This window comes from Callithrix jacchus, chromosome 11 (genome assembly GCF_049354715.1).
Source record: "Callithrix jacchus isolate 240 chromosome 11, calJac240_pri, whole genome shotgun sequence".
Classification (NCBI taxonomy): Eukaryota; Metazoa; Chordata; class Mammalia; order Primates; family Cebidae; genus Callithrix; species Callithrix jacchus.
The window spans coordinates 92,508,909-92,532,951 of record NC_133512.1 but is presented as its reverse complement, the minus strand read 5'-3'; the positions used below and the strand labels follow the sequence as shown (position 1 = coordinate 92,532,951).

Here is a 24,043-nt window from a genome sequence, read left to right as displayed (position 1 = left end):
TTATGACGTCATGAATAAAACGAACCCTTGCAGGAGCTTCCGCTTGGCTTTCTTGAATGCGGAAATCCCTGGTGTGGTTGAGTGAACTTACAGAAACACATAAACGCTAAAATCGTGCTGTAACCTTGGACTGGTGATTTCATGTCCTGAGTTTAGCTTCCTGACTGTGTGTTGATGAGGTCATGGGGGCCTAGTATCGACAGTGGTGACAGTGTCATACCCAGGAATTCCTGCACTCTGCCAGTGGACCAGGGGCCTGAGTTCCCTTTGGTCTTCATTCTGAAGGGGCTGCTTGCAAAGCGTTGGTTCCTGACTGGCCCGTGTTGAGTTTACCACGGTTGTTTAAGTTCTGCAAGAATCCCTGCAGTTGACATTCACTGTAGGGTAGGGAGTACGTAGGAGCGTTTGCTCAGCTAGAAAAGGCTGTGAGTCCTGGTAAGGAGAAAGAATGGCCATTCTCATTGCTAGTACCTTCCTCTTTGTCACCTAGAAGCTGAGCCTTGGTATAGAACTCACTTTCCCAACTCTAACCCCTGCTGAGACTTTATTCTCAGGTCTCCTAATCTGGCTACAAGACCTACCAGAAAAGTAAGACAATGGACATTTAATTCAGTCAGCCTCTTTGTGAGCACCTCCCAAGTCCCATACTCTGAAGACAGTGGCCCACACCTCATCCCAGCTGTTCCTCAGGGCTCCTTCTCCCTGACCCAGTCCTGCTGTCACCTCACGCCCAGTGCGTGCCTGGCTGTATTAGTGCCAGCCAGATTTACCAGTTTGTCTTTTAACTTGTCTATAATTTCAAGAACATTGACAAACCCACTCTTTGTGAGTTGGCTTGGACCCTGAGGGTTCTTCAGTCCAGGTTACTTTGAGCTCCCCGCCCAGGTGCTGCTCCTCCTCCTGAGTGAGTGCTTCTGTGAATTGAGGATGTGTTTATTGCTGGGAGAGTGTTAAAAACCTCCTCCCTCTGTTGCATTGAAATCAGCCCCATCCAAACTCTTATCTAGGTGGTTGGGCAAACCAACATCAAACCTGCTTGTAGCTGACCTTGACTCAATTGTGTGAAGAGAGCTATCGTTTATAACCACACTTAACAGTTGGAAATGGTTTTTCATAGTTTCCAGAGGTGTTATTAATTTCTTATTTATAAGCTAAAATGTCATAAAATACTCATTTTTCATTTGAAGAGTTTACATTTGAGTGATTTTGATCCTTCACAGCTGCTAGCTTGTTTCAGGCTGTGATATTGGTGTCTCATTGACATCATTTTGATCCATGTTTTACATTTCTCAATGCAAATTGTTTTAATGAATCTTACTGGTTCCTTTTGTATTTATCTGAAACCCCTCCCCTGTGCTTCCTCCCCCAAAAGAAGTGTAGTCAAGTGTGCATTGAAACAGCTTCAGGGAACAGGCTGATTAACTGGGAAAGGATTTTTATTCAGGACCACCACTGCCAGTTTGCATGGGTTGAAAACGATGTGATCAGTCAGAGCTCTCTGCAAGCAGAGGCAGGCGGTTGTTTTATTCCGTGTCATTCCAAGAAGCATCATTTAAACATTTTTTTTTTTGAAATAATGCAGAACCGTGATTGCTAATTTATTGTCATTCAGAAGGTTTTGAAGATTATTTTAAAATACATTTTGAAATGCTCACATAGCTGCTCTGCAGCTTACGATGGGGTTGCATTAGGATGAGGCCGCTGTGAGTTGCAGACATCGTAAGTTGGACTTTATAAGCCAGGAACTGTCCGTGTATGTCAGAGTAATGTGGATATGCAAAACCAAAGACAGTACTAATGCTACACTTTATAAGTAGAACATTTAATTACTTAGAGGAATATCATATTTTGGAGGAGACACATTCATATTCACACCATCTGTTTCACTGACTTCAAACAAAAAAATGAAAATATCTTGAAAACAGGAGAAAACTTTGCAGTGGGAGGAAGCAGGCAAGCTCATCGAAACTCCTCATGCAGATTTAGGAAGTAACGATCTGTAATGGCCTGTGCTATTAGAAGTAATTTTTCTATCATATTATTAGCAAAGTAAAGATATTAAATATTCAGGAATATTGGCCACGTGTGGTGGCTCATGCCTGTAATCCAAGTACTTTAGGGGACTGAGGTGGAAGAATTATTTGAGCCCAAGTGTTCGAGACCAACCTGGGCAACACAGCAAGACCCTACCTCTACAAAAATTTAGCTGGATGTGGTGGCATGTGCTGTAAGTCCTAGCTACTCAGGAGGCTGAGGTAGAAGGATCCTTTGAGCCCAGGAGTTTTGAGGCTGCAAGAAGCTGTGATTGTGCCACTGCACTCCAGCCTGGGTAACAGAATGAGACCCTGTCTCTCAAAAAAAAAAAAAAAAAAAAAAATCCATATGAAAGCATCATATCAGTGAATTTTCAAATTACCATTATGATAAAGTATACACATTTATTAGGAGTAAAAGACTGTCTGTAATATGTATTCTCGCTTATATTCCTTAGTTACTAACATTTATTAGTTTCATTGTGTCTTAATTGATGTCTTTATCTAGAGAAGAGCTGCTCCATAATGTCAGACAGTAGCATGATGTGGATTTCCTTGTTTCACCTAAAGCAATAAACAAAAGCTACAAGATTTTCATCTTTGTACTTTCTGTTCTGCATGTTTCAATAAGTGCCTAATGTTTATGTTTTTGTTAAGATGTAATATTTGCATGTTAAACATTTCTTTATCATTTTGTAGTCAACAATCTTAAATGTTTCTGATATATATACTTGTGTTTGTTTTGTCTGTTCTCTCAATGTCCTGGGTAGAACAGACTTTTACAGGGAGAAGCCAGGGAAATGCAGTTTGGAAGAGCATTTTCAGTGTTTAGAGGGAACAGCCAATTAGTAATAGAAGGAGATATAGACCAAGGCACTGGGATTGTAAGTTTGTGAGAAAGAAGAGTGATACTTAAAAGTTGAGGAATACTGACTTGGTTTCAAAGAACACAGTGGTATTAAATGAAAATTATTTGATGATAGTTAATAGTTAATCACTTCTTTTTGGAGCAGTGAAAAAGTGGTGAGCATTTCTTTACCTTTATGCCGCTGCTCAGATCAATATAGTGGTTTAAAAAAATCTCCATGAATACTTGAAAGGCCAACTGAAGAATGAAGTAATTTTAAATTGTCTCAAAAGAGTTATAGTAACATGTAGTTTTGAAAAATGTTAATCTGTAAGAATTTGTTTAAAATTTTTATCCAAAGGACTCCTTTTATTATTTTGTTGTAGTAATTTGGTTTCTTAAACAGTTCACATTTTTCTGTTAAGTCAGTCATTGCTGATTGAAGTTTTTTTCCTTTTAAAGTGAAGTAGCTTCAGAGCTGTAGCTGATGGCTGCGTTAAATAGTCAGCAAAAGACTAGCATCTTTGGAAAGAAACACATCATGACATTTAGTGTTTTGGATTAACAGGAAAGAGGCCACTAATCGCATGGATTTCAATAAGCTTAAAAATAATATTCTTAGGTTATAATGACATTAAAACATTGACATAATTTCCAGTTGCTGCATTTTGATTTTTGATCATTTAATATGGCAGAATCACCTATTATATAATACTTAGTTTCCATGTTAACATGTGCAGTCATGTGCTGTGTAAGGATGTTCTGGTGTGGTGTACTGCATATTCAGCAGTGTTTCCATGAGATTATGAGACTGCATTTTATTGGGACCTTTTCTAGGGTTGGATATGTTTACGTTGTGAGACAGTTGCCTTCAGTGTTCAGTACACTAACATTCTGCCCTGGTGTGTAGCTTCGGAGCTACTCGAGTGTGCTATACAGGCTAGGTGTGTAGAAAGCACTACCTTCTAGGTGTGTGTGTGATTTCAATACACTCTACGGTGTTAGCACGATGGAGTTTACCTAAGATGCATGTCAGAATGTATCCCCGTCATTAAGGATGCGTAACTGTGTGTGAAGAGAACGACAATGACTGTAAGAGACACGTTACTAACATTTTCAGAGGAAAATTTGGAACCAGTTCTATATTTCTGAAAATTACATAACATTTTTCTGTCTTTCACCCTGTTTTTTTTTGGTTGTTCTTTAGGGCCCTCCAGAATTTCCACAGCACACACCTGGACCTGTTCCCAACAGTTTCAGCCAGCCCCCACGACTCCCTCTCCAGGACCAGTGGAGAGCCCCACCCCCACCTCAGGAGCGAGACCCTTTCTTCTTAGGAGGTACAGAAAGCGTCAGTGGTGTGGAGCGACGTATCAGAAGCTGCACTGGGTGATGTGCCCAAACACATTGATGTTGTAACCTGAATTTAACTCCCAGTGGGAGATGTTATTAGGAATGTCAGGTGTTTGTACCATAGCAGGTCTGCCTATCATTTCAGATGCTAAAATTGGACATTGTTGTATCCGAAATGGGAATATCTCATATAAAGGAGGAATTTATGTATACAGAATGACAAATGAAGCAATCTAGAAATAAGAGGCAAAATCTGGAATTGTTTCTAAACATTCATAACCTGCCAAATACTTGTGATTTTTGTCCACAGTGGTAGGATAGTGCTTCAGACTGCTTTTCTGAGAAGGACCTGGTCTTTTTAGCCTGAAGTTAATGATGTTGTGTTACCTTTCAGTTTCAGGTGAACCAAGATTCCCAAGTCATCTTTTCCTGGAACAGCGAAGTCCCCCTCCACCACCACCGCCTCCTACCCTTCTTAACAGTAGCCATCCCGTTCCTACTCAGAGTCCTCTACCATTCACTCAGCCAGGACCAGCATTTAACCAGCAAGGACAGCAGCCAGTGTTCCCGAGAGAGCGGCCGGTAAGACCAGCCCTGCAGCCTCCAGGTCCTGTGGGGATTCTACACTTCAGCCAGCCTGGGTCGGCAACCACACGGCCCTTCATCCCTCCTAGACAGCCGTTCCTGCCAGGCCCAGGACAGCCGTTCCTGCCCACACACGCACAGCCCAGCCTGCAGGTACGCTTCCTGAGCCAGCCTCCAGGGTCAGTGTGTGCAGCTTGAGTCTTTGTGTTTCAGAAAGTTTTACATTCTTATCCGAGCCTACTAATTTGTGGTTATTTAAAGAACAAGAGTGTTAGTCTTAAATGTATTGTTTATTAAAGACAACTTTTTTTGGACAATATTGCTTATCCCCTTAATAGAAGAAAAAAATGGGAAAATGTCATTTTTGGGAATTGAAACATGCTATTAGGATTTTTTAAAGGGTTTTTGAAAAGAGTCTTGGCATGGAGGGAAAAAAATGTTGCTGTTCACTGATTATTTGAAGGACTTGAGTGCCCTCTGTCGATAGATGTATGCTTCATGGGTTGACATGTGTCCGTAACGTCTTTCTTACCCAATGTATTTCTTCTTGTATTGTAGGGTTACTGTTAGAATACATACCAATGGTCTACATGAATTAACTATTTAAAAACACATGGAATGCGTATCTCAGCTAGAAAAGGAAAATGAATATTATCTAGGGTGTTAAAGAGAAAATATTTATAAGAATTTTCTTTTTATTAGAAAAATACAACCAATACATCCCCATTGCAGAAATCTTAGAATATAGACAGGTATAATAAAGGAAATTGAATAATCTCGTTACCTAGAAAAATTCAGAAGCATTTTTTTTGTCTTTTTTTAAAATGCACATCTCACCACCTGCTTTTTTCCCTCCAGTGTAACATACCATTTGACCTTTTCATGTCGGTGGATTGGTTTTTATTACACCGTTTAAGAACAGCGAGTGCTGCGCACGGTAGTCCATGCCGCCTGCGTTGCCACGTGTGTGTATTGGTTTCTGCACTTTAGCAGCATGGTGCTGTTCAGGGTTAGGAGTCTGTCTGCATACTTATTCCTTAGGACAACTTAATTCTAGAATTATTGGATTAAATATAAAATTTAAGGTAATAGCTTCTGGCTTATTACTGCATTTAAGATAGTATTACCTTCATCGGCAAGTCTAAAAGTTTTGGAACCACTGAAAGTTCCTTTCTTGTGTTGAGGTTTTTAAGGATAAATTGAAGTGTATATGCCCGGTGTAACCATTTATGAACTACTGTTTCTCTTTCTTTGGAAATGGAAGGGGCCGCTGCATCCTCCATTGCCCCCTCCACATCAGCCTCAGCCTCAGCAGCCGCAGCAACAGCCCCCGCCGCAGCACCAGCCTCCGCACCAGCCCCCACCCCAGCACCAGCCCCCGCCCCAGCACCCACCACAGCACCCGCCGCAGCACCAGCACCACCACCACCACCACCTGTCCGTCCCGCCCCCTCCTTTGATGCCTATGTCTCAGCCACAGTTCCGGCCTCACGTACAGACCGCTCAGCCTCAGGCCAGCAGCAGCCGGATGCAGTGCCCTCAGCGCCAGGGGCTGCGGCACGTAAGTGTCAAGGGGTGTCTTCCCCAGAGCCCTTTTAACTTACAGGACTTGAGGGTCATAATTTGTACGTTAGAATATTTTCCAATTCTGATTTCAATTTATAAAACAGTGCATATTTCTGAAGTGAATCCATGTTTTAAGAAACACTCCGGTGATTGTTTTCTTGACTACAAGAATTGAAAATATACTCCTTTTGTGTCTTAAAGACTGTGTTAATACTTACTTAAGCATCTTTCATATATCTAGGTATTTCTTTTCTTTTTTTTTTGAGATAGAGTTTTGCTCTTGTTGCCTAGGCTGGAGTTCAGCGGGGCAATCTCGGCTCACTGCAACCTCTGCCTCCTGGGCTCAAGTGATTCTCCTGCCCCAGCCTCCCAAGTAGCTGGGACTACAGGCCCGCACCGCCACACTTGGCTAATTTTGTATTTTTAGTAGAAATGGGGTTTCTCCATGTTGGTCAGGCTGGTCTCAAGCTCCTGACCTCAGGTTATCCGCCTGCCTCAGCCTCCCAAAGTGCTGGGATTACAAGTGTGAGCCACCACACCTGGCCGTATCTAGTATTTCTATAGAGATAGATATGAAGTGAAAGACAAGTAACTTCAGAAAATACTTCTGAGTGCTGGTCACTTTCCCTTTACCAGTGGCTTATTTTTTAATGTATAGATGATCTCTTGGTCTCTGAATAAATATGTAAATGAATTGAGGAAAAATACATTAACATTCTGTTGCCAGGTACTACTCTAATCCTGAGAATACAACGGTGAACCAAAAAGACAAATTCCTTTCCTTCAAGGGGCTTCTGTGCAGTCGGAGGAGATTAGCATACATTTATTTGTGGGGTTGCGTTCTCAAATACTGTTGGCAAATGTGTGACTTGTCATGCATTGCAAGAAACTGGAAAACAATATTGCTCTGAAAATAAAAGGCCACAGTCATTGCACTGTCGTCCATAAAATATTCTTAAGAGGCTTTTAAAATTTAGTGTTTTTAGGAAAGAGACAGTGTGGTTAGGGTTCACGCTTCCACTAAATACATATGAGAGGGTTTGTAATTTAGCTTTTTAGGAAAGAGGTGCAATGTGGCTAGTGCTCAGGGTTCTCGCCTTCATGGAACACATACGGAAGGCTTTGGAAATTGGTTTTTAGCAAAGAGAGGCACAATGTGGCTAGTGCTCAGGGTTCTCATCTGTCAGTTCTCTTTTAGTATTGTCTCCTTTTCATCCTTGAGCTTCAAGCATGTCACTTAGCTGCTTTGAACTTCAGGTTTCCTGATATTTGTCTCTTTCTGTCTTAAAGTAACATCACAACTAAAGTGATATGAGCAGTAAGCAGGGATTTCTAGATCTGAGAAGAGGATGCTTTATAACCTGGGTTTCATTTGTTCAAATCATGGTAGACTATTCTCATGACCCTTGTGCACTGGGATATTTGACCTGCGTGACCTCAGAGATCTCATCCCCCTTCCCAGCTCTCGCGTTCTCTTTGTCTCCTCCAGGTGTTGGCTTTCTCTTAAGAATCCCCAGGATGAACACGACTCAGCATTTCCTCTCAAGTAAAACATTCTGGGACATTTCTTCTCCCAGGGGTCAATGTTTCTTAGACATTGACCCGATGATTCTTTTCTGGTTCCACCTTCAATTTAAGTGACTAAGTAAAATAGTAGCGTATGAATCCTGTTGAGCCCTGGTAGCAGATAGAGTGCTTTTTTTGGCTGTCTCAATTCTTTTAAAACTGTCAGTCCCTTTACTGAAGCACCTGCTAAAGATTAGCCTGGTAATTTCTGTGAAGAGGAGCCTGTCTGTAGGCAGGTATGACACCTTTCCCAGTGGAGGTCGTTACCATTACGCTGAGGGTGTGCTGCACGTGCATCAGGTAACATGGATGCCTGAGGAAAAAGTGCTAACCAAGGTGAAAAGACCAGTTCCCCAAAAGAGAAGTCATTTACTAATGAGAGTAATTCGTTGCATTTGTATTTAATAATGTGCCTTTTAATGTTCCTTCTGCCAAGTTTCCACTTATAATTAGAACTTCTTTCTTTTTGTGGAAAGAATACAACTTCTCAGAATGTAAGCAAGCGGCCCATGCAGCAGATGCAGCCCACTGCACCGAGAAACAGCAATTTGCGGGAACTCCCCATAGCGCCGTCACACGTAATGGAAATGAGCAGCAGCCGCTGCTCCGCCACACCCTCAGCGCAAGTGAAACCTGTCGTCAGCTCATCACCACCCTCCAGGGCCGTGTTGGCTTCCAGGAGCTTACAGGGAAAGACGGAAGTGAAAGTCAAGCCCGCTAGCCCCGTGGCTCAACCTAAAGAAGAGGCAAAAACAGAACCAGAGGTAGGACACTTATTAAACAAGAAGCCTTATAATCAACTTGTATGTCTTAGTTTGCTCTTACTTAGTAAGTTATTACAAAATCTTGCTGCACCTGGTGAATACCATTAGGTTTCTGTGACTGTTTCTTGTTTTACACTATTAACCTGTAGAAGATAGGACCAGTTTTTTGTTGGTCTTCAAGATTTCTGGGGGTTTGCTTGGTTTTGAAATATAATTATATATGTTGTTGATATTGTTGCTGATTATTAGGTAGGCACAGAACGTAGTAAGTGTAGATAACACATGCAGGTCACTGTTTTACGTGGCTTTAGTTGAGGCTGTCTTCTTCTGCAAGCCTGAGTTTCATCATCTGGTCCAGGAGGGTAGGCCAAGGTGGCACGTGCAGGAGGCTGGCATGGAGGTAGTGTCAGCCCCGGTGACATGTGTGTGCAGCGCACTGAAGTAGTGCGGCGGGGTACCTTTTGCAAGACCAGTGTTGTGAACAGTTACTTCAGGTGAGTCATAAAAACTTAGTTTCATAAAAACCAGTTAACACTGGTTTTGTCTTTCAATCAATTTTTTTCTGTCAGATTTTCTTCTGATACATTATTGTAGCAGTTGTAATGTATTGTTTACCAGATTGGAAGTACAAGGTTGAAATACTGATATACAGTGAACTCTTATTAGAACACAAGTGACTTTTGGTTTTAAAGTCAGTATGTAAAAAAGTGTGGATTGACAAACTGGATCCGAATAGTTTCTAAAGAAGTCTTTGGTAAAAATTTTATCATGCTTCTAATGTATATAGCCAGCTTCTAACTCAGTATGTGTAACTGATTTGGTTCTGAAAAATGAGGTCATATACTCATTTCTTATATAATAAGAAACTATAATAATAGGAAAAAGGGCTACCTAATAGGGGAGGTGCCCTTTCAGGCATCGTGCGGGCACATCTGGGAGTCAGCTTCTTCCATGATAGTTGATTTACGTGAACTTCTGAAAGATTCTTCGATAGAGTTATTTCAAAAAGATGCCTCGACTGAAATGGAACCTGTAGTCCACTGTAGTAGAAATGGAAAGTCTTGACTTATTTTTTTTAAATTTTATGTATGTACATTTAAAGGGGACCAGGATTATACATATATTTTTACTTTTAAAAGATATATATATATATTACTTTTTTAAAAGAAAGGTCTTCTATTTGTTTGCTTAGCTAAATGTGACTTATTTTCTTATATTCACTCCCTTAATAATGATATAATAAACGGTGAATCTGCTTAGTCAGAAGTCTTTCCAGGTATTTCAGTTGCTCTTCTGGACATGCCTTAACTCTTTCTTGACTGCATGGGAAGAAATTCTGGTGACTAGTCATTATTCCTGTGTTCTGAAGCAGTGGCCCTTTGGGTCCTGTTAATATGTCCCCAGCCATGTCCTCCCCCGATGCCAATGTCCCTTCTGTCCACTGCTAATAGTCTTTCTGTCTCCCCTGATCTCACTTCTTGCTCTGTATGCCTGCCTGTATAAACAGCCTCATTTATAAACTGCCTGTATAAATCCACCTTCATTTTTGCAGTTTGAAATCTGTCCTAGATGTGAAATTAAGAGAACCGAGTTGGTCAGAATTGCTTCCAAGCCGACAAATAACCCCCAGGTGAGGGCTGGCACCAGGCACTCCAGCTCCAGGGCACCAGCTGACTCCTCAGCTGCGCTTTTGTCTTAAGGTCCTAATTCTTAAGGTTTATTCAGGGAAAGTAAGATGATGAAATAGCTTAATTCTAGATAGATTAAATCCTGTTGCATTCTTTTATACAGAGTCTGTGGATATGCATGATTTTAAAAGAAAATTATTATAATTCTTTAAAGATGCTTAACTTTTTATACATTTTCCTTATTGGATGTTTTTTATGAAAGTTACTGGACTTTTTCCAAGATTTTTTTGTAGCGACTTGCAGAATGGTTTGGAGCTTGGAATATTAAAGGCGTTCCTTATATACCATTAATATTCCAATACTGCAGTCGGCAACATTTTGATTCTGAGGAGAGTGCATGAGTTCAAGGTCAGAGAGATTGACTTGTGCTGTTCATTATAAGCAATTATTCTGTGACAAATGAGTTTGAGATCGGGCTGAAAATTCTGTACGAAAAATCAATAGTTCTAATCAGGGCCTTTCAGGTCATTTATACCCCACCTTTTGTTGGTTTGTCAGGGAAAAGCCAGATAAAACCTGTGTGACAGCAGGCCTCCCCACTGCTGCCATTCCTGTTTGAAACATATTTTGATATCTTGAATAGTTTAATTGGTTTCAAACTTGTAAATGAGTGGAAATTTACATGATTTCATTTTTAATATTCTGATAAGATTTTCCAAATTAGCTTTAGCTATGTGATTTTTTTTCCCCTCCCCAGAGGAAGGAGGTAAAGTCTTTAAACAGATTTTGAATGACTTCTTTCAGACACTGAATTAAAGGACTTTCGGGAAATGCGTTCTCTTAGTTCGTTGTAATAGACTGGAATGGACACTTTGCCTGTATAGCAAAGTAAACTGTGTGTGTTTTCCGTTTTAGTTTCCTGATGAAGATGAGGAAACAAGGTTATATCGCTTAAAGATAGAAGAACAGAAACGCCTGAGAGAAGAAATTCTGAAGCAGAAGGAGTTACGACGGCAGCAGCAGGCTGGTGCCAGGAAGAAGGAGCTGCTGGAGAGACTCGCGCAGCAGCAGCAGCAGCTCTGTGCTCCCCCACCCCCAGCAGAGCAGGAAGAGCAGGCGCCGACACCGTCACCCGCCAATGGGAACCCCCTGTTACCCTTTCCGGGTGCACAGGTCAGACAAAATGTGAAAAATAGACTTCTTGTTAAAAGCCAGGATGTCAGTATTTCAAATGTTCAGCCGAAAACATCAAATTTTGTACCATCTGGTGCCAGCATGCAGTATCAAGGACAACAGATGAAACCACTGAAACATTTGAGACAGACCAGAACACTTCCTCAAAGTCAGACTCAGCCACTGCATAAAGTACTTCAGATCAAACCCGTGGATGTGGAGGAGCCAGCCGCCCCCCAGACTCCTCGAGTGGCGTCCATCCAGGGCCGGCCCCAGGACACAAAGCCTGGCGTGAAAAGGACTGTCACGCACAGGACAAACAGTGGTGGTGGAGATGGGTCCCACATCACCTCCAAAGTCAGGGTGATTAAGCTGTCAGGTGGGGTAAGTTGACTAGTTTTATGAGAGCCTCTTTGAGTCTGCGTTTCACATAGAATGTCCTTATTTCCAGAGAGTGTTTTTGAAGAATGAATGAAAAGTGACCTCTTGTTAGAGTCTTATAACCAACCTCTACCCACTTGAAGTTGGTATAAGAATTGTCATTTAAATACGACAGTCCTGCATCGCTTGACGACAGGCATAGGTTCTGAGAACTGTGTTAGGCGATGTCGTTGCCTGCACATCCTAGAATGTATGTGCTTACACAGGTGGTACAGCCTGTTGCTCCCTCCACAGCCTGTGCAGTGTGTTACTGAATCCTTAGGCCCGTCACACAGTGGGAGTGTTGTGTATAGAAATGTATTTAACGTAGGGAAGGTAGAGTAAAAACGCAGCGTCACTGGGGCCGCCTTTGCAGGTGTCGTCCGTCTGAGCGGAATGGGGCCGCCTTTGCAGGTGTCGTCCGTCCGAGCGGAATGTTGTCACGCAGCACGTTTTGGTTTTCTCTTTGAGTGGTAATGAAAGGCCAGTGTGACAATCCCTAAATTAGGTATTACTCAGTTTTAGCTTCTTACATGCAGATGATCGGTGATAAAATCATTACATTTGTTTCAGAAATAAATTTTCCTGGCCCGGTGTGGAGGCTCACGCCTGTAATCCAAGCACTTTGGAGGCCAAGACAGGCGGATCACCTGAGGTTGGGAGTTCAAGACCAGCCTGACTAACATGGTGAAACCCCATCTTTTAAAAAAAAAAAGAGAGAGAAAGAAAGAAATTTTCCTTTACACAAATCATTTGTTGTGTATAGCTTTAGATTCAGTGAGCAGCTGTGGGCAGTCAGATGGTAGACGATGCAGGTATGTGTCTGTTTGTCTACTTCTAGTCAGCTTTGTCCCAGACTGCTGTACTACAACCTGTACTCCGTTTTTAGTTTGCCCCACTTTTTTAAAAAAAGGCATCACAGAATTCGGAGTTGCAGTCCTGTGTGCTCTCCCCACATGCCTTCAGAAGTGGAGCCTGCCTCATTTCTTTCTGTTCCTTTTCATCAGTGCTGTATCAGATCGTTTTCAGTCAGACACAGACAGTGCAGTTTTCCACTGCAGTTGTTCTAAAATGAAAGCAGTCACTGCAGGTAGATTTCCATTGCAAAAGATTCTTCCACAAGAAGTGGTCTCTTTATCCTGCCATCTAGTTTTACTTAGGTGTGGTAAGTAGCTCTCATCTGTTGTTTTCACGAAAATGAATTCTATAGCAGATACTGTGGTCTCTGTTATTGCTGTGCGCTGGTAACAGTGCTACTCATTGTATGCAGTTTGTATTATAAATTGAGGAAGAAAGTAGGAAGGTTTTAAACATGGGCTTCTAGAGTAAATGAGCTAGCAATGATTGCTTTAAAAGATACAGAAGTAGGCCAGGCAGAGTGGCTTATGCCTGTAATTCCAGCACTTTGGGAGGCTGAGATGGATGAATCATGAGGTCAGAAGATTGAGGTTAGCCTGGCCAACATGGTGAAACCCTGTCTCTATAAAAAATACAAAAATTATCTGGGTGTGGTGGCACATGCCAGTAGTCCCAGCTACTTTGGAGGCTGAGGCAGGAGAATCGCTTGAAACCAGGAGGCAGAGGTTTCAGTGAGCCAGTATTGCGCCACTGCACACCAGCCTGGTGACAGAGCAAGACTCCGTTCCCCCCCACCACAATGATACAAAACATATATACAGTAAAAAAATAAAATGACCCCTCTCTTTTAGTCCGTTTCAGTAGGACATGTGAGCATATGAAGAAGCACGTGTTACTTTGTCTCCTTGCTTGTGCTTGATTAAGAATGACTCATTTTGTTGGTTAATTAGCTGAGATTTAGTGCTTTTATTTCTAGGTTTGTAGAACAAAACGATGACTTTTTCATGTGCTATAGAAAATTTTTATAAAATGCTTAATTAGAAGTTCCTTATATAGAATATCCAGTAGGATGCATAGTTGTTTTCTCTGGATCTATTTTCTCTATTTGTTGTAATTAGAAAAGTCGAGAAGAATTGCATTCCATCAAATTGTTTTCATATTATATGAATTTGTTACCTTTAGGTTAGAACTCAAGCACTCATTAGTTTTTCTTCAGTGGCCCTTTTGCTTTTGACCTTGTTTTTAAGTGTACCATGTTATTCAGTGTCTGATTCTTTTACTTGCATTATAAACTTAAGATGAGACATCGGCCATTGTTGGGAATTAGGTCTTTTCCCATAGCAGCCAGAACTGGTGCTGTTGTTACCGTGGCCGATGTTGAGGGCTGCATGTGCTCCGCACTGGCAGGGTGGGAAGTGAAGGGTCCGATTTCTACCGTCAAAGAGCAGCTTTTACACTCGCAAACAGCTTTCCTTTAAAAGAATTTTATCTACATGAATTTTTACTCTTTCTCCAATGGAAAATATTTATTTTTATGTCAGACCTAATTCCAAAATCATGTTAATCTTAAAATAAATAGGAAAAACAAGAGAATTTTTAATGAAAACAGCTATCCGACAAACCAGTACTTTGGAACCGCTCTTTATCTTTTCCCTCTTATGGATTAAGTTAACCAGTCCACATGTTTGTATCTTAGTGTTCTCAGACAGGATCCTCCAATATCACATGGACACTTTGGACCTAGCAGGGAAGATCTCTTGTCTTATTTCTCTGAACCAGAACAAATAGTATTTGCCTGTTAGCCTTGTTTTTTTTTTTTTTTTTTTTGTGGGTGAGGACTATTTTAGAACGTATTCCTGATGGGATAATTAATTGCAAATTGGGCTTGTTTCAGACAATGCAAAAAGGAAAAACATTTATTTTGGCTTTTGTTTCTGTTTCTGGCTGGTGCTAAGGCATTCTCTGTGTCTAGGGGCTGTGATTTTAGTGCTCAGGGATGTGTTCTGCCTGGGAAAATCCAAATGAGCCTAGGCTATGAGCAGGCCTTGGCTGATAGGAGCTTAGCATTTGGCAAGGGTTCACTTGTACATAGTACCTATATGGAATATTACTTTATGCATTTTAGTTTATGATTACTTATTTAATAGAAGCATTTTATTGTTGGTTCAGGTTTCCCATTTTTTCTAACCTAAACTATATCCTAACCTAACCTAAATTATCTCCTTTACTTTTTTCTAATTTAGCTAGTGTAACTAAATCTAACGTCTTTAATTAAATTATTCTTTGCATTCAGTAGCCTCCTAATTCTTCAGGTCTCTAGACAGGATAGCGACCTATGCATAGTGCCATTCAAGATCTGTGCTCTGGTGGATGACCACAGTTAAAACGTGTCCACGGGGTTGTTCACATGTTGATGCAAGCAGAAGTTTCTTGCCATTCTTACTGTGATAGACAAGTTGGAGGTATCTTACCGCCTAATTAGGTTTCTGTGACTGTACTCATGTCTGTGAGACAATTGTGAATCAAATGGAGTTTTCTATATTTTCCATAGTTCATTATTGATAAATAATTTATCTTTGGATTTTGTTAAGCTGGGCCTTTTGAAAGGTGAGACAGCCTGAGTCTTAAGACCATGGTTAATTATCTCACCTTTCAGGTGATTTTTCTTGGTCCTTGTCATTGTAAGAGAATGTTCTTTCATGGTGTCCCCTTTGGTACTGCTGCTGCAGTACACATGCGCATAGGGAAGGATCATTTTCAGAAAGAAATTGACAGGATGATTCCTGGTATTGTTTCTTACATGTTGACTAGGGTCGGCGTTTTGGTTTAAAGCTCAGAGTGACTTTGCGGTTATTCAGGTACTCATTGTTGGCATCGAGTTTGCTGTTGGTTACTCTGAAATTTCTTCTTGTAGAGTATGGAGACTGGAGCTTTTCTTTAGGACTGAGCTCACCTGTGCATGCAGTCATGTGATGCAGCAAAACAGTGTTATTTTGGGTGCAGAAAGACTCCTGCTCGAATAGTTGTCTGTTCTTTGGCACCCTGAACAATCATTTCATTTTTCCGAACCTTAATTTCCAATCTACAAGTGGGGCTAATAAGGCTGCTGTGAGTAATCAGTGAATGAGACTTCTGGTACACAGAAGGCACTCCATTACTTCCCATTTTCCTTGTAGAATCATCCTAAGGCCCCTTTTAGAAATAAATTACGTGATTTTATGCCAGATAATAGCAGAGGCTGTAATGTAAGTGTTTGGCATATACTCACAACATCTTTCTGAGGTGAGTGCGTTGACTCTCAAAGACGTTATGTAACTAGCCTAGGGCCACACAAGTACTGAGTGGAAGAGCCGGGCTTCCAACTGGGTTTAATGCTGAGTCTTAGGCTCTTTACCCTTGTTTATAGTAGTTGTCCATTTTATCTGCTGCTTTTTTCATGGCGTTATGTATTTCTTGATTAAGGATAATATTCTGGCCGGGCGCGGTGGCTCACTCCTGTAATCCCAGCATTTTGGGAGGCCGAGGCAGGTGGATCACGAGGTCAAGAGATCGAGACCGTCCTGGTCAACATGGTGAAACCCCGTCTCTACTAAAGAAATACAAAAAGTTAGCTGGACATGGTGGCACGTGCCTGTAATTCCAGCTACTCAGGAGGCTGAGGCAGGAGAATTGCCAGAACCCAGGAGGCGGAGGTTGCAGTGAACCGAGATCGCACCATTGCACTCCAGCCTGGGTAACAAGAGTGAAACTCCGTCTCAAAAAAAAAAAAGATAATATTCTGCTGTTAGCAGTCCAGATTGATTCAGAAAATGCTTGATGGGGGCTTTTAGGATAATGACGATGATCAGGTTTTATTTTGGTTGCCAACCCAACTGACTGATAGTGACTGCCTGGAACAATAGGCTGAGAAGGAAGGATTTGATACATGAAAAAACATCCTGGTTGGTGAGTAGCCTCAGCTGTGAATGTAGTCCTGGTGAGTGTTCCAGAACCTGGGCCGTTTCATCCCTATTCCAGAGCCTGGGCCACTTGCCCAGGAAAGGGAGTGCGTGTGTCCTGGTTAAGTAGGGCCGTAACTTGCTACGTGCTGTGACTCTATCCTTGAACATTTCTGTGAATCAAATTAAGTCACATTTGACATTTAAAACTGTGAAGGGAAATAGAAGGGGAATTTGGAATTGAAAGATTTCTTTTGTTATGAAGCTAATCAATCTCTGTGTATATGAATTTCCATTTTTTTTCTCATTCATGTTTTATTTTCCATATTTGGTAGGTGAGATTACAAAAGGAACAGATTAATGCTGCTTAAAGTAGTGTTAGATATCAGCAAATATTGCTTCTAAAATTTCATGTGCCCTCCTGACTATTAAGTAGTTCATCTGCAGAATTATATTTGATGGAATGGTTCTCTTTTAATTACTTAGAATATAGAAATACTCTCCATTTGCTCATTTCTCAGAAAGGTATTTTTAAGTACTTAAGAAACCAAAAGAACAACCTTGTTATATTATAATTTTGTTCATAACCAATATGTAGTCCCCAGAAAAACAATTCAAGTAATAACAGAGGAAAAGAAAGTATAAAATGTTTACTTAGTGTAAACTTACAGTAGTCATCTAAAACCATTCTTTGTGATTAAACAGAAGAGAAAGGAATTAGAACAAGTAAGTGCCAGGGGAAATTTTTTGCCTTAGGTGTTCAGTGTCTCTCTTCCTATTTAGGGAAGTGATTTAGTCTTTGAAGTGTTTGCATCTTAGTTTTCATTTTGCATCTCTATAACCTTGGTTACCTGGCCTGCACAAGTCCCATTTCCTCATCAGTTCAGTGAGAACCAACTCTCCTCCCAGGATCCATGCAGGGATTCCATAACCATGGAATGTCCAGTGCTTGAGTATGTGATAATAGCTCAATAAATTTACTACCCTTTTCTTTTAGTTGAAGGAAAAAGAAAAAAAAATTTTTTTGGAGTGGCTGTTGATAGTGTCCTTTAAGAAAATGAAAGCAAATACTGAATCCAGCTGCTTTATTCTAATCAAGATAATGAAAATTTTAAGAATTTGGCAGCAAATTAAGTAAACAGTTCTTTATTCTGTTGGCCACACAGAGGAACCGGAGAAGCACAGAATGCCCCCCAGGAAAGCCAGCTGTCCAGTTGTGATACTCTTGTATTTTATTTTTCAAAGGCTGTCAGAATGCTGCATGCCGAAGGTCCCAGTTTATTTGTGTGATCATGCTTTTTTGGGGTTGGACTGCATTTGTAAATTTATTCCCTTCCTACCTTCTCAAAAGTTATTCCCACATTTGGGATGATATGTATATACCTGATCCCTTTTGTGGAGCTTGGGGAGGTCTGGAAGGGAATGTTTTAATATAATTTTAGTAAGAACAGTAGGAGAAACTCTCAAACATCCTTTATCAGATTCACCAGTTGTATATGTTTTGTCGAGTTAGCTTTATCCTGGTCTTTCATAAACCTTTTTTCCTAAACCATTTGAGAGTAGATCGGAGACATGGTGTTTTACCTCAGAACACAGATATTCTCTTACAAAACCACAATTATACCTTATCAAAACTACAAATGTTGTACATTGATATAAGACTATCATCTTATCCATAGTACATATTTACATTTTAGTCATTGGCCCAGCTATGTCCTCTGTAGCTTCCTCCACCTTCCAGGGTCCAGTCCAGGATCATGTATTATATTCATAGTGTTTTCTAATATGCTCTGTTTCTTACCCTTGACCTTTTTGAAGAGCAGAGGGGAATGCCCTTTAATTTGGGTTATTTTCTGAATCGTCCTGATCAGTTTCAGGTTGTCCATATTTGGCAAGAGCACCACAGAGGGGATATCAGGTCCTTCTCAGTGCATCCAGTTGGGAGGTTTGTCCAATATTGACAAAGTTGGCCAGGCGTGGTGGCTCACGCCTATAATCCCAGCACTTTGGGAGGCTGAGGCAGGTAGATCACAAAGTGAGGAGTTAAGACCACTGGCCAAGATGGTGAAACCCTGTCTCTACTAAAAATAAGAAAATTAGGCATGGTGGTAGGCACCCTGTAATCCCAGCTACTCGGGAGGCTGAGGTAGAGAATTGGTTGAACCCCGGAGACAGAGGTTGCAGTGAGCTGAGATCGCGCCACTGCACTCTAGCCTGTGGGACAGAGCAAGATTCCGTCTCAAAAAAAAAAATGGACAGGACTCACTTTGATGGGGAGGGGGAGGGTGGTAAAAGTGGTGTTTGCCAAGTCCCTCCCCTGTAATGTTACAGTTTTACCCTTTGTAACTAGTAAGTAATTTATAGGTAGATACTTTGAGACTATTAGGACTATGTAAATATCCCATTTCTGATCAAATTTTCCCTATTGTTAGCAGGCACTGAAGTTTTTCTAATGCCAGTGCTCCTGTATTTATTAGCTGTCATACTCCTGCTGTGATCATTTACTCTTCTCATTCATTTATTTGTTCATTTATTTATGTCAATACGGGCTTATGAATTCTTTATGCAGTGAACTGTCACTTTCATTATTTATGTTGATGTTAGAATTGTCCCAGATTGGCCAGTGAGAGCCCCTTTAAACTGGCTTCTGTGTCCTGTGATTTGTCACCATTACTCTTGGAACATGTCATCACTTTCCGGTGCAAGAAGATGCTCAGGCTCACCTTGTTCCTTCTCTGGGCTCTGGAATCAGTCCTGCTTCTTGGAGCTCCATGTCCGCAGAGTGGAGATCTGGAAGCCTGCTGTGCCCATGCTCTTGGCTGTCCTGTCTTCTGGGCCTGCTCAGCACATTTTGTATTCTTCTACAGTGAGTTGCAAAGAAAGGAAAATGACTCATACAGAGACTGCCTGAATTGGCTGGATTTTGTTTTATACTATATTTTTTGAAATAGGTCATTGGTGGGAATTAGGAAGTAATTTTTGCTATTTTGATTTGTTTTTTGAATTATTGTAGTTGATAGTTCTAAAAATTAAACATTATCATTGAGATGTGTAAAGTTAGTCCCTCATCCTCTGTAGACCCAAACAAAAGATTGATGGTCATTATTTGCAAATTTCATTGAAGTTCTAACCTAATTATTTATACATGGAAAGGCATAAGACACAACTGAGCACTGAGTTCAGAGCTGGCGGAAACGAGCATCACCCGCTTCTGAAGTCGCCCATCGCCCTGTGGGAACCACTAAGGTGGTGTTGTAAGGAGCAGTGGAAACTCGTCAGCACTTCAGTGGAGGTTAGAATTTGCTACTGTCACTCCTGCTGCTCCTCTGGATGTGCCATTCCTCATGCCTCTGGCCCACTCACTACTTTGGATCCAGCTCAAGTGGGTCGTCTTCTGGGACGCCTCCCTGGATGGCCGGTCCTGCGCACATTGCTTCCTCCTTTCTTTGTTCCACCTCTGCCGCCAGAGCTGGGTCCTTGTTACTGCTACTTACTTGAATGGGGTTTGGTCTTTTTGTGTGTGTCCAGGATTTAAGGCAATTGCAGTTACATTATAAATATTTAAGAAATGTAAATACTATGTTAAAAATGGCAGTGTGGCTTACACTCTCTTACTGAAATAGCACAGGAGTCAGCAGTGTTCTTACCCCTTTCCCCAGTACTTCTGATGATAAAAGTAATGGTTGTTCCTATAGACATTTAGATGATATCACTAAGTAAGCAAAATTTGGAAAAAGACAAAAAACATGAATCATTACTAATTCTTCTGGGCATTATTTCATGCAAAAATTTATTCCCCCCCCGAAAGTCCTCCTTTGTTCATTCAGCAAAATGAGGTATTTCACATCCTGTTTTGCTGCCTGCGAAGTGGTAAATTTGCAGTGGTAACTTGTTTTTGGTGAGACCCATGGAAAGGCAGAGCTTCCACCTTGTGAATATCATTCAGGGAAACCTACGTCTTCAGCCTTCAAGGTCCCGGATGGGAGAATGCCGCTGTTCTTCTGGTCGCTTGATTTCTGGCAGAAGGTGATTTCCTAGGATGATCTCTGGCAGTGCCCGGAAGTGGACGAGTAGCAGAGCTAAGGAGGAAGCGACTCAGGAGTAAGGCTCCAGAGTCTAAATCTGCCCACAAGAAGGGCAGAGCTGTGGGTGGATTTTTGACCGGACAGTTCTGGGAAGACCAGGCAAGAAAGGAGACTGAGTGCAAATGGCTTTTCATACAGAGGTTGGGGGCATGAGAGCTGCCCTCTCAGGTGCTTGGGGCAGGGGAGGCGCGCGGAGGCAGAGGCAGACACTTCCCGGGCAGCGGCTGCAGAGTTGGCTGGGTGGAGTTTGACCTCATTTGTTTAAAGGTGCTAATGAGTGGTCAAATGGCCAACAGGCAAATAGCAGAAGAGAAAGAAAAATGGGGCATGTAGAATCCTGATTAATCACTTATTTGATAAGTTGTATAGTCTGGCATCTTCTTTTTGGAGGAGAAACAGTTGTGCATGAATACTTGTTTTTAAGAGCGTTTCAATGTCTTAGTGTGGGGAGGCTTGGTAACTTCCAAAGAAACTACTTTTTAAGCCTTCTTTAACATGTGGCCTGTGAACTTGGTGAGATAGACCATTGGCCATCAGAGGACAGAAATCGTTTTGAACACAAGAATTTCCATACTCATTAATTTATGATTTTTTTTTAGGGATATGATGTTGGGAAGTAAAATAGCAGCTGAATCAGAAATAATTCGCCTTCAATTAGGAATCCGGATTAGCTCACTCACCCACCTCAGCAGAAAGGGAATCTGCTTTCTGCATGTCTTAGGTGACTTCCCTCTGCTAACTTTCAGATAGGACCCTGGCCACCTGCCCTGCAGAACTTGCTCAGTGCTACAGAGCAGATCCTTTGGAGCTGCTCCTCCAGGGCAGGGTGGAAGGGCTGCTTTTGAGAGCCTGGGCTGCACCCCTGTGTGAGGGACTGTGGCTGGAAGAGACTTTACGCCCTGCCTCATAACCCACAGCATCCAGTGGCACCCGCTCCCTTTAGTAACCCTGACCTTTTGGGACTGGTAGATCTGTGCTGTCGAAATGGGAGAATCCTGGTGTATGAGATCCCCTCAGAGGCCCAAGGCTTTGGTTTGTTCCTTCAAAGGCCGGCTGATTTCCCTAGGCCTAAGTAATATCAGAAAGGTAGACTGTTAGGAGAGAGAGCAGAGGACTTGAATCACTGCTCCATGTTCTCACCGTACTGTACTGGAAAGCAAGCACATGTGCTCAGAGAGCCCTTTTCTTTCATGAAGCTCGGTAGATAGGAGGTCTGTCTGACGTGTTCTTTAACCTTAACAACTTGGTTTTAATTCAGCCTGTGTAGACCCAGGTCCAGAGAGGCAGTATGTTAGATGTGAGTGCTCCTGGTGCTTTTTATGCTTGCTATTACGTAAGCATGATTTATCACAGAGAAGGAAGGGAATGTGAGTCTGTTTATTGATATTTTCTTTTCCCTCTCTTCTTTAAGCCAGTAGTCTTCAGAGAAAAAAAAGAAAGAGGAGCTTGAAATGTATTTAGATTTAGAAACTTCATATAGCATGCATATCATTTATTGTCCATGTTTTGAATGAGCTTTATAAAGATTACAGGGATAGGCCCAGCATTGTTGCAGTTAATGGAAACCTGTTCAGTGAGGTCTCTGGACTGTAAGATCAGCAGCATTGCCGGTGACAGTGAAGCATGGCCTTATCGAAAGGAGGGTTCCTAAGAGGCTGCCCTGGGACACTACACCACTGTCCTTCTGTGCGTCCTGACAATGTTATCTGTCCGCTCAGTACGGGGTATCAAATGTCTGTCATGAGTACAGAAATTAATTTAATGTCACCTGAAGACATGCAATTAATCTTTTAGAGGTTTTCATAATACCTTTACAGAAAGAGTTGCCAGTTTGGCGGATTTGGATTTTGGGGTTTAGAAGAAGATAAGGAAAATTAATTTTTCATCAGGGTTAATACAGGCTAGCAGGGCCACAAAGGCTGAGAAAAATGGTTGGGGAATTTGTCAAGTGTTGTCACTCTAGAATAATGCTGCTTAACGTCTGATAGGTATAATCAAGAGTTGAGATTTCTATAGAGGGGGGTTAATCAATTTGCTCGCTAGTGAATGCAAGTCAGTGATAGCATTTCTTCATGGGGTTTAAGAATGAAAATAAGATTTGATCTGTCAAATTGCAAGAAGCCCTGACAATATCAATATGTGTTTTTATCTATACATTTAAACCATTTGTTATAAGTAAATTTGTCGTGCTAATGTTGGAGGCTGTAGACTTCATTTTTTCGTAACGATTAAGCTGATAAAAAGTATTTCCTAAGCTTACGTAATTCAAATAGTGCGTTTTATATGTTAAAAAAGAGAAACTAGTCTAAAAAGCTATTTTTATAGTATTAAAAGATAATCATTTGTGGGGGAAAAAATGTTTCTGGTTTGACCTGAGATGACAGAATTTCTTTTCTCTCTCATGTACTTTGGATGAAGTGGAAGATACTTAAAATGCTCTCTGAACCCAGTGTTGTGTAAAGAGTTAAAAAGCGAACACCACCCTGGAGAAATTCAGTTTCAAAGCAAACATACTTTTTATGAATAGAATGTAGTCTGTCACCCAAACAACACTTACATGCGGACGTTAAGATAACAGCTTTGTAAAATTCTTAGTTTCAATCAATGGTATTTTTAAATTCACATAACTAAGTACCAGTAATTTTAGGATCTCTTTCAATGTTTACTTATATGCATAACTATAACCTTATAGAAGACTTATAAATAAATGGGCAGATTTATTTGGATTAGTTCTTATTCAAATCTCGTGCATGTTTGTGTGGAGTATAGGTATAAAAATATGTAATCAATTTGTTTCTCAGATGTAATCAGTTGAAGAATTTGTTCTTGGATATTTGTACTACAACATACTAAAATCAAAAGTCAAAACATTCTATTAGTTAACAGGAAATTGTTTTGATATATGCAGTATAAGGGAATTGAAGACATCGTTTCCAAATTGATCATGCCATGTAAATTGGGGGAATTGAAGACATCGTTTCCAAATTGATCATGCCATGTAAATTGGGCCAAGCGTGAGTATAGCGCATTGCAGTGAATTCCTCTCGTGGTCTTGCGCTCTGCTGGATATTTATTCCAAGAGATGATATGAAATGGAAGCTGGGATCGTGCTGTTCAATCCGAGCATGTTGGAAACTCAGGAGAGGCTGAATATTACTGTGTGCGGCTCATGGATTGGAGTGGATGGGAAAACCCCAGGTGAAAGCACAAGTTGCAAAATAGACAGC

General features: G+C 41.2%; 1 protein-coding gene across 12 annotated transcripts in view; it reads left to right on the top strand.

Moving 5' to 3' along the window:
• RBM33 (RNA binding motif protein 33) overlaps positions 1 to 24,043 on the top strand; it is a 137,378-nt gene that overhangs the window by 88,295 nt on the left and 25,040 nt on the right. For 11 of the 12 annotated variants that reach the window (XM_078343371.1, XM_078343370.1, XM_078343369.1 and 8 more), the window contains 5 exons: positions 4,088 to 4,220; positions 4,628 to 4,971; positions 6,083 to 6,379; positions 8,427 to 8,714; positions 11,258 to 11,899. In XM_078343371.1, coding sequence (XP_078199497.1) covers positions 4,088 to 4,220; positions 4,628 to 4,971; positions 6,083 to 6,379; positions 8,427 to 8,714; positions 11,258 to 11,899 — 1,704 coding nt within the window. Of the gene's footprint in view, positions 1 to 4,087; positions 4,221 to 4,627; positions 4,972 to 6,082; positions 6,380 to 8,426; positions 8,715 to 11,257; positions 11,909 to 24,043 lie in introns of those variants that run through there. The other variant, XM_054237518.2, reaches the window with a different exon arrangement.